The 16,521-nt window shown below is 37.3% G+C and overlaps 1 protein-coding gene across 3 annotated transcripts in view; it reads right to left on the reverse strand.

Annotated features, from left to right (window-relative positions):
• The window catches only part of ARID4A (AT-rich interaction domain 4A), a 75,422-nt gene that overhangs the window by 12,211 nt on the left and 46,690 nt on the right, over window positions 1-16,521 (reverse strand). For 2 of the 3 annotated variants that reach the window (XM_023231384.1, XM_023231395.2), the window contains exons 13-19: window positions 16,402-16,496; window positions 15,817-15,914; window positions 15,053-15,284; window positions 11,750-12,000; window positions 8,855-9,052; window positions 3,428-3,512; window positions 1,534-1,735 (exon numbers count right to left, since the gene is read on the reverse strand). In XM_023231384.1, the coding sequence (XP_023087152.1) occupies window positions 1,534-1,735; window positions 3,428-3,512; window positions 8,855-9,052; window positions 11,750-12,000; window positions 15,053-15,284; window positions 15,817-15,914; window positions 16,402-16,496 (1,161 nt within the window). The remainder of the gene's footprint in view (window positions 1-1,533; window positions 1,736-3,427; window positions 3,513-8,854; window positions 9,053-11,749; window positions 12,001-15,052; window positions 15,285-15,816; window positions 15,915-16,401; window positions 16,497-16,521) is intronic. The other variant, XM_023231406.1, reaches the window with a different exon arrangement.

Below are 16,521 nucleotides of genomic sequence, written 5' to 3' on the forward strand. Positions count from 1 at the left end.
TGCGCCACTACACTCCAGCCTGGGTGACAGAGTGAGGTGGGGTCTTGCTCTGCTACCCAGGGTGGAGTGCAATGATATGATTACACTTGCTGTAGCCTTGACCTCCCAGACTCAAGCAATCCTCCCACCTCAGCCTTCTGAGTAGCTGGGACCACAGGTGCACACCACCATGCCTGGCTAATTTTTAAATTTTTTTCGTAAAGATGGGGTCTCACTATATTGCCCTGGCTGGTCTGGAACTCCTGGGCTCAAGTGATCCTTCTGCTTCAGCCTCCCAAGGTGCTGGATTACAGGCATGAACCACTGCGTTCAGCCTTTAATTTCTTAATTACATTTAAAAGTATACAGAGGTAGAAAAGTGGGGAAAATGAGTACAAGCAGAATAAAATATGTTCACCTATACCTCATTATAAAACATGCCTGTACCACAGTAGTCTGTGTTCTCTTAGAACCACATGGTTTCAGCTTTGCTGAAAGATCCCAGGTGAACAGCATTGAATTTATAGGAGACACTGGTATAGGCTTTGAGGGAAAGTGTAGCACACATTAGGATGCATGGATTGTCAATTCACCTTCTATTAAAATATATTATTTTTAAGATATTTATGAGAAAAAGTATTCCTAAATGAAAACATCACTAAATTTCAAATAAAAATGATACAGCAAAATATTTTCTTCAAATCAAATTTTATAGTTTCAATCATATGAGATTAAAAACCTAGGTGATTTACAGGTTGAACACCCCTAGTCCAAAAACCTGAAATCCAAAATGCTCCAAATTCCAAAACTTTTTGGGCACCAACATGACGCCCCAAGTAGAAAATTCCACACCTGACCTCATGGGACAGATTGTATCCAAACACAGGTGCACAACTGTCTTCGGCAGCCCCAGGCTAGGGTACAGGTAACCTTTTAATGAAAACACAGCATCGTAGGTGGAGATTGAAAGCCTGCTGTTTGTTGTCATTGTTGTTTAGCAGCCAATACAGATATTCTGGTGATGCTACCTTGCTGCTTAGTTTCCTTACACACACTATTTTTCCACTGTATTAATTGTAAGTCATATGTTTTACTGTTATGTAATTATATGTAAGTGTAAGAAAATTACTTATCAGTAGGTGGCATATAAATTCAGAGTCAAGAATAACAGAGATGCCAAACAATCACAGACTGTTCACATGGGTGGCTGAGACAGTTATACCTTTGATTTCTGATGGTTCAAAGTACACAATCTTTATTTCATGAACAAAACTATTAAAAATATGGTATAAAATTACTTTCAGGCTATGTGTATAAGGTGTATATGAAGCACTAATTTCATGTTTAGACTTGGGTCCTATCCCCAAGATAGCTCATTATGTATATGCAATATTCAAAAATAATTAAAAAAAAAAATCCAAAAATCCAAAACACTTCTAATCCCAAGCATTTTGGGCAAGGGATACTCAACCTGTACTGTGAATATTTCACACAATGGAAGTTTTATTATTTATGTTATTTCTTTTAAAGTCAGCCATCCTCAAAATCGAGCACCTTCCATTCCATTTGACAGAGGTGAGCTGTCTGGTATATTGCTGCGAGCACTTCTGGTACCTGATTTTCCTTCACTGTTTGCTGTCTTAGATAAGCCATACGGCATGTTTGATGAAAGGGTTGATTTTAAAGGAGGTCGTCCCCGTTTTGACTTCTGCCTCTCCTCATCTCTCTTTTCGTCCTTTTCACTATCTTCTTTATTCTGGGCAACAACAACAAAATGTATGAGAAGGGCCAATGCTTTATGAAAAATGAACATTCTACTTATCCAAAGAAAACTACATCTCAAAAAAGGTTTGATATTTTATATGTCACTTCCTAGTCTGTGCTTATAGAAGGATCAAGAGTTTTCTGGCTGGTCTGAGAGGTTATTGGCACTTATTAACATTAGTATCACTGATTGGTATATAATCCTCCACTTTGGAATTTCTAATGTATTTTGTATTTACATAGATACAATATTGTACAATTTATAATACTGGAATTATATTGTGATGGTCAGCATCAGAGCATTAGAAGGCTAAACAACCATTCAGCACTCCCCACTGTTCCCTACTATCCCCTGCAGAAAGGAAAGATATCTATCATCCAGTAGACAAAACCATGGGCAAATCTCTACAGCAAAGCTTGACAACTGAGGGTGTGGGTGAGGGTACAACTGGCCAGTATATATGTGTTTTAAAATTTTAGTATTGGCTTCTAGCATTTAAAAGTCAAATTTCACATTTTAAGAAATATAGTGGTCTTGAAAAATCCTAAAATCTGGCAACCCTGGGTCTGCATTCCCACAGCAGAGTGGTTAGTTCCATTCTGTCTAAATGAGGAATGTGTCCTCTCATTTGTCACGGTTAGTCCTACTTCATCCTTCTCCGATAAAGCCTCTACAGGAATATGAGTTTGAAAGTCATGTCCTAAGGGTTGCTGGTTTTCACCTTTGCCAAAACAATGTGGTAATGTGTTACTTTTAAGCTCCTGGGTTATAAAGAAAAGATCACAATTAACTTTCAAGAATCAAGTTTTTTTTTTTTGTTTTTTTTTTTTTTTTGAGACAGAGTCTTGCTCTGTTGCCCAGGCTGGAGTGCAGTGGCGCGATCTCGGCTCACTGCAAGCTCCGCCTCCTGGGTTCACGCCATTCTCCTGCCTCAGTCTTCCGAGTAGCTGAGACTACAGGTGCCTGCCACCATGCCTGGCTAATTTTTTGTATTTTCAGTAGAGACAGAGTTTCACCGTGTTAGCCAGGATGGTCTTGATCTCCTGACCTTGTGATCTGCCCGCCTCAGCCTCCCAAAGTGCTGGGATTACAGGCGTGAGCCACCACACCCAGCCAAGATGATTATTACAATAGAAAGATTTATTAAACAAACACAATGTCGTATATGCATATTACTAAGCAAAAGAAGCCAATCTAAAAAGGCTATATGGTGTATGATTACAATTATATGATATTCTCAAAATGGAAAAAACGATGGAGAGAGTAAAATGTCAGTAGTTGTCAGGGTTTGGGGTGGGGGTAAGAATAAACAGAACATAAAGGACTTTCAGGGCAGTAAAGTTACTCTGTATGATACTATAGTGGTGGATCCATGTCATTATATATTTGTCAAAATCCATAGCATACACACCACCAACGGTGAACCCTAATGTAAACGATGTACTCTGGGTGACAATAATGTGTCAATGTAGGCACATCAGTTGTAACAAATACCCCAATCTGGTGGGGGATGTTGACAATTTGGGAAGACTATGCAGGTATGGGGCAGAGAGTACATGGGAGGTCTATATACCTTGTTCTTAATCTTGGTATAAACCTAAAACTAAGAAGTCTTAAAAAACACACAGTACAATTTGAATAATTCCTATACATATTATAAGGGACATAAATCTACAAACATACTTTCGCTTTTTTCTTCTGTTTTTTCTTTGGTCCACCTTTGTCCAAAGGCCAGATTATCCTGTCAGCCTTCACCCACTCATCATACCTTAAAAAAAAAAAAAGAATATGTACAAACTTCATAAATTAGAACCTTTTTGAAATGTATTCACCAAACAAAAACAACAGTGAGACAGACTAAATAGTTTGTTCTTAGTGTTGGCAAGAATATGAAGGGCACAGGCGCTGGTTTGCTAGTAACATGTGCCAATAACTCTACTAGGTATTTTGTATAACCACTAAGGAAAGGCAAGAGGATTTAAGAGTTAACAGGTTTAGAAGGAGGTCTTGGAAAGCAAACTCTAGATTCAAGACAATCTGAATTGCTTTGTTTTCTACAGCTTTTACAGACCTGAGCTTATAATCAGATTCTGCACTAGAATTCGTTCTATTGAATGAATAATAGAAAGCTAGTCAGATAAATTCAGATTTGCAAGGTGATCAGTTTCAGGTTATTTTATCAAGTCCATTTCAACTTCCTTTTCCTCCTCAACACTCTCTCTAGTCTCTAGTAAAAACATAAAAAATTAGTCTCTAGTCTAGTATTTCCAATAAAATTTTCTTCTGAACTACATTGCCTTTAGGACTCTGAAATTTTTTAGAGGTATCTGTATTTCACCTTTATCTAAGTTTATTCTGTTTAGCTCAAGTTGAAAACTCATTTCCCTTAAACTTTTACTTAAAATTTTTATTTTTAAATTTATTTTTAATTTGATTTTTATTTTTTGGGGGACGGTTTCAATGTTCTTACCCAGACTGGCATGCAATGGTGCCATCTTGGCTCACTGCAACCTCTGCCTCCTGGGTTCAAGTGATTCTCATGCCTCAGCCTCCCGGGTATCTGGGATTACAGGTGCCCACCACACCCAGCTAATTTTTTATTTTTCATAGAGATGGGGTTTCACCATGTTGACCAGGCTGGTCTTGAATTCCTGACCTCAGGTGATCTGCTCACCTTGGCCTCCCAAAGGGCTGGCATTACAGGGGTGAGCCACTGGACCAACAATTTTTTTGAGAGAGGGTCTCACTCTGTTGCCAGGATGGAGTGCAGAGGCATGATCCCCTGGGCTCAGATGATCCTCCCACCTCAGCCTCCTGAGTAGATGAGCCCATGGGTGTACACCATTGCACCAAGCTAATTTTTGTAATTTTTATAGAGACAGGGGTTTTGCCATGTTGCCCAGGCTGGTCTTGAATTCCAGAGCTCAAGTGATCTGCCCACCTCAGCCTCCCAAAGTGCTAGGATTATAGGTATGAGCCACTGCATCTGGCCTTCTCAAATGATTACTATCACTGCTGGATGTCTATAGTCCAAGTGACTAATCAGGGGCAAATAAGAAATTAAGTTTTCTGGAACTAAATAACAGTTTTTACATTATATAAATATACAAGTATTTATAGAATTAAGTCAAAATCTAAAAATAGGTACACTTAATTGAAGAAACTACAGGCAGTCCTTGCTTTAGACCAGGAGTGTCCAATCTTTTGGCTTCTCTGGGTCACACTGGAAGAAGAAGAATTGTCTTGGGCCACACATAAAATAACACTAACGATAGCTGATGAGCAAAAAAAAAGAAAAAGAAAAAGAAAAAATACCCACACAAACAAAAAAACTCTCATGTTTTAAGAAAGTTTATGAATTTTTGTTGAGCCACATTCAAGGCCATCCTGGACTGCATATGGCCTGTGGGCCACGGGTTGGACAAACTTGCTTTAGACTGTAGCGTGTTAATAGAAACTCATGTATCTGGAAACGATATTCTTGCTTTGTAAACCAGTTACCATGGAGATGTACAAAGTAAGGACATGGTTCCTGTATGCATGTATTTCAGCTGACATGGTACCATGACTACCTATACAGATGCTCCTTTACTTATGATGCCATTATGTCCTGATAAACTCATCACAAATTGAAAATATCCTAAGTCGAAAAATGCATTTAATACATCTAGCCTACTGAACATCACAGCTTAGCTTGATGTGTTAAGCCTACCTTAAACATGCTCAGAACACTTATATTAGCCTACAGTTGAGCAAAATCATCTAACATGAAGTCTATTCTGTAATAAAGTCTAAAATATCTCATGTAATTTATTGAATACACTGTACAGTATTGGTTGATTAGTCTCATGGTTTCTTCGCTGCTTGATGTGGCTTGCCACCACTGCACAGTCTGATGAGAGAGCATCATACTGCATATCACTAGACCAGTAAAAAAAAAATCAAAATTCAGGCCGGGTGCAGTGGCTCACGCCTGTAATCCCAGCGCTTTGGGAGGCCGAGGCGGGCGGATCACAAGATCAAGAGATCGAGACCATCCTGGCCAACATGGCGAAACCCCATCTCTACTAAAAATACAAAAATTAGCTGGGCATGGTGGCATGCATCTGTAACCCCAGCTACTTGGGAGGCTGGGGATGCTGAGGCAGGAGAATCGCTTGAACCCAGGAGGCGGAGGTTGCAGTGAGCCCAGATCACACGACTGCACTCCAGCCTGGTGACAAAGCAAGACTCCGTCTTAAAAAAAAAAAATCAAACTTCTAAGTATGGCTTCTACTGAATGCATATAGCTTTTGAACCATTTTAAATTTAAAAAAATTGAAGTTGAACCACTCTAAGTTAGGAACTACCTGTACTATGATTTGAAAACTATCTCTCACCTCATTAACAAAGTATCTAGTTTCTAAAATGAGACTGGCTATGAGCATTGTACTAGGCCTTTAAATATCTGTACTTTGGTAACTTATATGGAAATGTTTATTCATCTGAACATATACTGAGGGCCTACTAGTATGCACTGTATCAGGAAGTACGTAGAGAATAAACATGGCCCATGCTCTCATGCAACCCATAGTCTGTTATAAAAGACAGACATAGGGTAAAATCAAGTATAGTCTGGTAAGTGCAATAAGAGAGTTATGTATCTGATCCAGGGCTAACAAAGGGATAACTCTATCCAATTCCACAATTCCAAAGGAGGTAACAGACAACCAAGAAGCACAAGCCTGATTTTTAGTGTACTTGGTCCTGGCGACACTGGACAAAGCAATATACCATGTAGGTACTTCCAGCACTAATACTACTAACCAAGGACAGTCCCAGGATTTCTCAGTGAGAGACCAGGACTCTTCTCACACTTCTTACACTTGCAGATACTCCCTTTCAGGAATCTGGCTAAATTCTTTAGGAACTATGGTGGCTTCATCTCAACGAACAGGCCAGAATTATACCAGCTTTTAGGAGTAGACAAGAACAATGAAAAACCATGAACCAGGAGAGTACCAGTTAAGTAAGGAATTAGGGAGATGACCAATCCAAAACCTGAGTGTATAATAAAATGACTGCTGAGAAGAGTCATAAAGTAAAACATTAAAGAGATAAGAAAGAAAGATGATATGGGAAATTCTAGAAAGCAGAACACAGACATATACAGATGTGAAACAGGAGTGGATAGTTGTGAACTAAATAAGAATCTGAGGAAGAAAGAAGGCTATCATGTGATGCAACTGGAAATATAATGACTGAAAGTTGGTAAGATATAGTCCTTTTCCCCTGAATTCAGCAATACATTGTAAAGAAAACAAAACAGTTAACGTTCATGGAGCACTAAGTGCCAGGCATGATTCTAAGCATTTACATCTTAATACAAATATTATCCCGCTTAGCCACAGCATAGTTCAATTACCCATGGTCCAAAAATATTAAGATATTTTGAGAGAGAGAATTCATATAACTTTTATTACAATATATTGTTATAATTGCTGTATTTTATTATTATTGTTAATCTCTTACTGTGCTTAATTTATAAATTAAACTTTATTGTAGGTATGTATGTATAGGAAAAATGATAGGATATATAGGATTCAGTACTATCTGAGGTTTCAGCATCCACTGGGGGTCTTGGAACACATTTCCAGCAGATGAGAGGGAACTACTGCATTATACAACACCTCTACAAAATAGGAACTGTATTTTTCCCAGTTTAGAGATGAGGGATTTGAGTCATAACAGAGCTCACATCTAGTGTATAGAGAAACCGAGGAGCAGTCTGGCTCCAAATAAATACAGGGCAACCAGAGATATTAAACATGCCAGATTTTGTAAAAGAGAACAAGAAAGGCAGCCCCCGACCATTTAGGAATTTGCCTGGCACTATCAGTTGGGCCTTGGTGTTGCTTGGAGCTAGTCTGGCATTCATAGCTAGGCCACACTATCCTGCTATTGAAACATGAACAATTTCAAAGAGCATCAACATCAGACAAGTCCATTCTGTGACCATGATGTATCAAAACAAAAACAAGACCACTTCCTGATCGTGTCTGAACACAGAAAAAACAGGAACATTGTCCAAGTCACAAAAACGACCAAACATCTTTTTTTTCTTGACTAATGTGAGTGATTGCTGTTTCTTTACCAGTTATAGTGTTACCTTGGTCTGTCTCTCCTTCTAGATAAGATTTATTAAGAAAACCAATTATAATTACCCCAGCTTCCTGACAGGATCCAATATGGAGCAAAATCCCTTTTTTTTTCTTTCTTTCTTTTTTTTTAATAAGAGACAGGGTTTCGCTCCGTCATCCAGGCTTGGAGTGCAGTGGCATGATCATAGCTCACTGCAGCCTCCAACTCCTGGGCTCCAGTGATCCTCTCACCTCAGCCTTCTGGGTAGCTGGGACTACAGGTACGTGCCACAATGCCAGGCTAATTTTTAATTTTTTGTAGAGATGGGGGTCTAACTATGTTGCCAGGTCTGGTCTCAAACTCCTGGCCTCAAGCAGTCCTTCCGCCTCCACCTCCCAAAGTGCTGGTATTACAGGCACGAGCCACCATGCCCTGCCTTTCTTAAACCCTCCCCAAAATAATCTAATGGAAGACCAAATCTAAGTTCTAACTTTCTGTTTTATTAATTAGTCAACTTATTATTAGAACTATTACAGTGCTTGACACAGGCTTGATTTCTGATTAATGAAACAAACAAATACTGCACAGTTGGAAACTGTGGGCCTGGCTCCCTGCTCATATTCAGTAATATGTCTCCACAGAATTATGAATTATTGTTTTCCAAAGGTGGTGCGTTAAGCCTCTGTTGATTCATTTAACACCTTATTACTAAGGTGCCCTATGGTTCCCCTTGCTGTGTGTTCTTCCTCACTATAAATGAGTAATAAATGTAACTTGTTCTAACTACAGGTGTGATCCTGGTAGTCTCTGGCTAGAAGCACTGACACTGCTAGTATAACAGCAGGAATGTCAAAGTCTTGGAAAATTCAGAATCAAGGTGTGCTTTGTAAATATATACCATCACTTGCTTTCACTCTTCACAACATTAAGTTGATGTTCTATTTAACCACTGAAAAAATTTCAATAGTAAGAAAATACTTTCTTGCTTACCTGACATTCCATCCATAGTAATGTACCAAATATAAAACTTCTCCATCATCAATTTCAGTGCTTTTAATACTGGCTTCATAAATTTTCTGAGTCTTCCCTCGTCCGTATTTTACTTTCACTTTGGTTCCTGTTAGGCAGGGTTCCATGTCTTCCTCATCTTCCTCTCCCTCAGAGTCACATTTGCTTTCAGTTTCTTCCCTGCAGTAAGTTATAATATTGATAATGCTACTAATAACTTAATGGAGAATAAAATATGCAGAAGAATTCAACAGGTAGATTATTCACAACCTAAATATTACCTTAATAACATATCAGTGGAGGAGGAGAAGAAGGAGGAGAAGGAGAAGATTTCTGTGGCCTACTTACTAAGGAATTTATTACGTAAAGGTGCACTGTACCCAAAGTAAATCCATACTTTTTAAAAGCCAATCAAGTCACAGCTAATGATGATCTGTAATCAAACAAATCACTTCTGACAAAACAAAGAAAGAAAAATATGTTCTGAAAAAATTCTTTAGAATTCGTATTTAAGTGCCAGCTAATGATGATCTGTAATCAAACAAATCACTTTTGACAAAACAAAATAAGAAAAATATGCTCTGAAAAAATTCTTCAGAATTCATATTTAAGTGCCACCTTATATGTAAAAAAAGATCTAAGGATATTTTGTAACTTCCTGCAACTGAATTTTCTTAAATCTGCTTTACTACCACAATTAGAATAGTTCTTGGCAAGACTAGTTTTCTTAGTGGGCAAAATAATAAGCAAGTGCTATCTACCTTAGTAACCACGTCTTTTAAACTAATTTATATTTTAAAGGTTTCCCAACTCTAACAAAGAAATTTGAGTATTAGGTCACTTGCTGACACTGTAGGATAGCACCACAAGAACAAAGCTTTACATTTGTGTTGAATTCTATTTGTTTACTCATATTCCATCAGTTCTTCTTTGTATTGATAATAAGGTATAAAAAAGATTAACACAGGGAGGTCTAAAAATACTTTTAACATTTTTATAATAAAACATTGTGTATCAATGCTGTAAAGACTCACAAGAGAACTGCATCAAAGATCATTCTAGTGTCACAAGCATTAAAAGCTCAACAAGTAGTATTGTTCTCTGTAATAAATATAGGGCATTATTTTGGTGACCCCTGGGGGTCCTGACATGAAGCTTTAACAGCCCATTTGCAGTGGGAATGTTTTCTCTTGGAGGACACCTTCCAATAATAGACTGATGAGGTAAATTCAAAACATTATGAGAAAAACTACTTAAAGATAATATTGTTCTTCATATTCAAGTCTATGAAATTTTCTCTAAAATAAATCTCCATTTACATAGCAGTTATAGTCTTTTTAAATCACATTTTACATAGATGTATTATATGTGTTATATACATATTTCAATATACATATTTTGATGTTTTTCACAAAAAGCTTCAAACTATAATTAGGCCTTCCTTCTTTTTTTTTTGAGACAGAGTCTCACTCTGTTACCTAGGCTGGATGGAGTGCAGCGGCACAATCTTGGTTTACTGCAAGCTCCGCCTCCCGCGTTCATGCCATTCTCCTGCCTCAGCCTCCCGAGTAGCTGGGAATACAGGTGCCCACCACCACTCCTGACTAATTTTTGTATTTTTAGTAGAGATGGGGTTTCACCGTGTTAGCCAGGATGGTCTTGATCTCCTGACCTCGTGATCCGCCTGCCGCGGCCTCCCAAAATGCTGGGATTACAGGTGTGAGACACTGCGCCCGGCCAATTAGGTTCTACTTTTTAAGTGGTTCACCTTCGGTTAAATTTTTTTGTCCAAATATTTAAAATTCTACACTCATATCATTATACTCAACTCCAATTATTTCCTCCTACTTTTCCTAATCCTAATTATATTTCATTACAGAACCTTTTTTTAACTCACTAACCTAGTTCAAATGTAATTGTGATAGCTCCTGTGCCTATCTGTATTAAATCAAATTACCTCTCCCACTCACTAATCATACTATTTTTCCAAATATTTATTATCTCAATGGCAGGTCAGTTTTCCCAAATTTGGCTTAACAACTCAAATTTCTAGAAAAATTAACATCATATAATAATAGAAAAGTAACTATGGAAGAGAGCTGGTATTACAAGTAAGTGTGTTATGTTGTTGCTCAGTTAAAATTCATTTTTAGTAGTGCCCTAAAATTAGTAAATCCATTTCTCAACGCTTACAGAAACAGCTAATACCTTGGTCAGAGACTACCTCGATCCTGTTGGACTGCCTAATCTTTGACTATTTTTAAGTCAGTTCAGTCCATACTTGTCTAATACATAGAAAAAAAGAATATAGGTTTTACTCAACAGCAAACAGGATGGACATTAAAAAATCTAAAATTTATTGTTGTGATGTGGGGCAAGAATGTATTTTCCAAACTAGAATCAGGGGTGCATGCCACTTAATCTAATACAATAACTTGAAAAAGAAAAACGTCTTAAAGCTAACACACAGAAACATCTGCTAGTACTGTGCACCCATGTGTTTGTTAGCTTTCCCACATTGTACCTTTTTTAAAATGGAATTTTTGCTGTCGCTGTTTCCTCTTGTCCACTTCCTCCATTTTTCTCCAGCTCCCTTCCCTGCTGTCAACTGCAGGACCTTTCTTTTGACTGGGTGGCGCAGCCTTCTTTGAGGCCACTGTTTAGGGCACAAGTGCTATTAAAATGGTGCGACCAGTATATTCTCCGATTCCGAAAGGCAATACACATCATCTTCACAATGTGTCTCACCTTCATTAGACAAGAGGAACGGAAGTCCCAATAAGAAAACATTCCCTTAAACCTGAATCTCTAAGCAGGAACAAAGTGCTGTTGTACCCCAGACAGGTGCTTCTGGAGAACAAACATAAGATAATGTACCTCTCTTGGCTTTTCTCTTCCTCTTCATCTGAATCTTTGTCAGAATCCTCCTGTTTTTTAATTTTCTTCTCTTTTTGCTTTGGTGTATTTTTTCTCCCCAGTAGTAGCTCATTTTCTTTTTTCTCTGCAGTTTCATAGTCATCATCTACATCCTTATTTTCTGTATCATTGTCTTTTAATTTGTCTTCTGTTTTCTCTTCTTCAATTTCCTTTTTAATAGAATTTACATCTCGAGCAATTCTCCTTCGTCCCTAGTAGAGGTGATAAAAACTTTAAAATAGCTATCACTATAAAGGGGAAAAAAGCAGGAAAAAACATCTTTTCCTTTAACCTTCACAGCAATGACTCTGGCTTGAAACACGGCCCTGAAAACCAACTCAAAGGTACATTTCTCTTCCTTTTGAAAGTAAAAGAATAACTAATATAAATTACTTAATTATGTCCAGGTCTACTCTGGCTACATACTACTTAAGAAATATCGGTCAGAATCTGAGTGAAAAAAGAAAACAACAAAAAAGAAATAAAAATTGTCTCCTTGGTTTACTACATCATTTTATCTCACTTTTATTACTCAACTGTAATAAAAATTTAAAATGAATTATCTAATGTTAATGATAAAATGTAACAATAATAAAACCAATCCCCTGAATTTTGCTTCTTTAAAAGCTCTGTGGTCTTTAATTCTACAGCTTAGTAAGACAAAATTTACACTGTCACTGTATTTGTGGATGACTACATTTTAAAAGGACTGAATTCCATCAATGGCAAAAAAAGTGAGGAGACTTCTTTGAATGAGTATCTGGAGAGTTCGCTGGGACAACAGCAATATGTTTTACCCCCGCTAGCTTCTATCTAGCCCACTGAATGCTGAAGTGACCATGACTGGTGAGCAATTTCACTATCTCCTAGGTTCTATTTCAAGACAACTTTTATACACTGGCAGAATTCTCCTCTTCTTGGAATAAAGCAGATAAACAGCCAGGAACTTAGGAAGCATTAGGATACAATTAATATCTCAGTAAACAAATGTTTTCCCTAGTTGCTGGCTATGTGCTATTTACACTTTAAAGGCAGAAAAAGAAGACTTTTTTTTCTATCACAAAGCACTAGCATGCAAGTTTCAAGACGGCACTTCCATCTCCTCAGATCTACACAGTGGCTGGCACATAGCAGGTGTTTTTTTTTTTTTTTTTTTTTTGAGACAGAGTCTCACTGTGTCGCCAGGCTGGAGTGCAGTGGTATGATCTCAGCTCACTGCAACCTCTACCTCCCAGGTTCAAGCGATTCTCTGGCCTCAGCCTCATGAGTAGCTGGGACTACAGGCACGCGCCACCACGCCCAGCTAATTTTTGTATTTTTAGTAGAGACGGGGTTTCACCATGTGGCCAGGATGGTCTTGATCTCTTGACCTCGTGATCTGCCCGCCTCGGCCTCCCAAAGTGCTGGGATCACAGGCGTGAGCCACCGCACCCGGCCTAGCAGGTGCTTTTAAAATATCTGTAGGTAAATGAATGAAAACAACTGCTATAAAATTTGGGTCTGTATGCCTTTTTCCCAGAAGTACCATTTTTACTTATTTATTCATTTTTTTGAGATGGAGTCTCGCTCTATCACCTAGGCTAGAGTACAGTGGTGCAATCTTGGCTCGCTACAACCTCTGCCTCCTGGTTTCAAGCGATCCTCCTGCCTCAGCCTCCTGAGTAGCTGGGACTACAGGTGAGAAATGCCATTTTTAGAAGCCTGGCTTATATATGTGGATAAGTGATAGGATATTTTAACAAGCAAATGTATTACAGCACTTTTTAAAATAGTAAAAACTTGGGAGAAAATTTTGGAGAATGTAAATTTATGGTTCATCTATACTAGACAGCACATTGCAGATATTTTATGTAGGAAGAGGAAAGTTTTTAGGTAATGACAAGAAAGTATGTCCACAATACATACAATAAAATATTATTCACCTTTAAAAAGGAAGGAAATTCTGATACGTGCTACAACATAATGTCTTGCAGATATTATGCTGAGTGAATAAGCCAGTACAAAAAGACAAACACTGTATGATTTCACTTATATAAAGATACCTAGAATATCAAATTCATAGGTACAGAAAGTAAAATTGTGGTTGCTAGGGGTTGGGGGAAGAATGAGGAGTTACTGTTTAATGGGTACAGAATTTCAGTTTTGCAAGGTAAAAATATTCTGGAACTGGATAGTGGTGACGCTTATGCAACAGTGAGAATGTACTTAATGCCAATCAAATGTACACTTGAAAAGAGTTAAGGTGGCAAATTTTATGTTATATGTACTTACCACAATTTTTAAAAAAATTAAAAAAAGAAAAGAAAAAACCAATTTGGAAACCTCATGACATTCACTAGAAGATTCCATTTACCACATGAAAGAATGAACAGTTTTAACAACTGGTTTCTGGACTATAAGACAAAGAAATTTCACATTCTTTTTCATTAAATATGATTCCACCAAAAAATAAGACATATTATAGTAATTAAACTTCTTTGATGGTGCAGTAAATTCCTTTCTCTTTCTAAAACTTGATAAATCCTACTATGTAAACATCACTGGACACTAATCCAAATGCTAGATGACAATTCCTAAACAGACTTTACATATTAAAGGAAAGAAGGAGCAGAGTTGGAAGATACAACCAGCGTACATGTACACATCACTAGAGCCACACAGTGTGCTATAAAGTTACAGACAAAGACAAGATACCATCTAGTTCAGGGCACAGGCGCTATAAAGAGGTGATTCATTTATTCAACATCTATTTAATAAGCTTTTATTATATGCCAGGTGCTATTCTAAATGCCTGGGATATGTCAATAAACGAAATAAACACTAACCCCTGACCTCGTGGAGTGTGATTCTTGTGTAGAGTGGGGCAAAATAGATAATCACAATAAACAGAGTAAGTAAATTACAAATAGGAGCAACATTAGAGGGACTGAGAGTTCCAAAGAGAGGAGGCAGGTTACAATTTCAGATAAGGTGACCGAGATGGCCTTCAATGAGGTGATACTTTAGCAAAAGACTTGGAAAAGGAATATCTGAGATTCATCCCATATGAGAATGACTTGATCGAACATAAACAGAAAACAGAAGGAAGGGTTTTCAGGTAGAGAAAATAATATACAATATATTTAGAAAAAAGTAGTTAGCTAAGCAGCATTAAATACTGGAAAATAAGCTAGATTCACTGTATTTTGTGTATATATGAAAATGGCTATAATAAAAAATTTTAAGTAATACTTAAACCAGATAAAACTAGTATTAAGAACTCACCCTTGGAGATTTTAATTCTATCTCTTCTCTTTCACTTTCACTGTTTGAATCAATATTTTCCTCAGGTTCACTCTTCACTTCTGTTAAAGGCATTTCTTGATCTAATTTGAGAGCCTCTTCCATTGATTCTTCTAAGTCTTTTTTTTCCTCTTTTACTTTTGGTTCATGGTGATGAATAGTTCTGAACTGAATATTTGCCGAACGGCAGTACTCCTCAAAACCATACAGATACCTAAACAAACAATATTTCATTTAAGAAATCTTACAGTCTTTGCATTTAACTTGAATTCACATGTTATTAAACACATTTTTAAAAAGTAAAGCCCAGTAATTTAAAAAAAATTTTGTGTTGCTATTTTCTGTGTTACTATTTTCTTGGTGTTTTAGATAGAATTATAAACAGAAAAACTGATCATAAAATGCCATCCTGAGACGTCTGAGCTTGTGATAACTAAACATAACTATCGTAAGTTTTGATATGAAGGCTGTTCACCCCAAAAGATGTAGCTCTATAATATGTATCATAATCGCAGACACTGTCTGCATCTTGCTTTTGGAAAGGAAATCAGGACAACATAATAAATAAGTAAATAAGATTTGATGCACTGAAGTAACTTTCAATCACAAGTATCTGTCAACCTAAACCTTTTTATATACTTTCTCTAACTTTAATGTTCCTAGATTGATGTATTCTTGTTAACAAAGTAAATGGAAAATATTTCCTATAAATATATATTCTTTGATGAATAAACTATACTACTTACTTTCTATAAGCAGTTTTTACATTGTAGGAAGCAGCTGAATTCAAAATAGGAATGCCAAGGTCCATATAAATTTGCTTCCATACAGCACCACTATCAATCTGGAAAATTAAGTTTTTATGTTAACATTTGCAAAGGGAATTAATCTTTGTTTTTTCCTTTTTTTTTTTTTTTTTTTGAGACAGGGTCTCACTCTGTCACCCAGGCTGGAGTGCAGTGGCGCAATTAGGGCTCACTGCAGCCTCGACTTCCTGGGCTCAAGTGATCTTCCCACCTCAGCTTCCCGAGTATTTGGGACCACAGGCATGCGACACCACACCTGGCTAATTTTTGTTGAGATAGGGTTTCACCATGTTGCCCAGGCTGGTCTCGAACTCCTGAGCTCAAGCAATCCACCCGCCTCAGCCTCCCAAAATGCTGGGATTACAGGTGTGAGCCACCATGCCTGGCCAGGAAATAATCTTTACCCTAATATTCTATGTTCATTAAGGAAATGCATGTATTATCCAATGTGCATATAATGCAATATAAGATAATTTACCTTTTTATGACATCAATACATGTTTCAAAGAGCAATGTTATACTTACATTGTCACATCCACCCTGATGATAAACCAGTCTGAAGAGTTTGAAGAGATTGAGATCTTTATAGCCCAAAACAGGTGGTTTGTTGATTGGAGTACCTTTTCAATATAAGTAGGTAGAAAT

This window comes from Piliocolobus tephrosceles, chromosome 6, assembly GCF_002776525.5.
Source record: "Piliocolobus tephrosceles isolate RC106 chromosome 6, ASM277652v3, whole genome shotgun sequence".
In the NCBI taxonomy this organism is placed as follows: Eukaryota; Metazoa; Chordata; class Mammalia; order Primates; family Cercopithecidae; genus Piliocolobus; species Piliocolobus tephrosceles.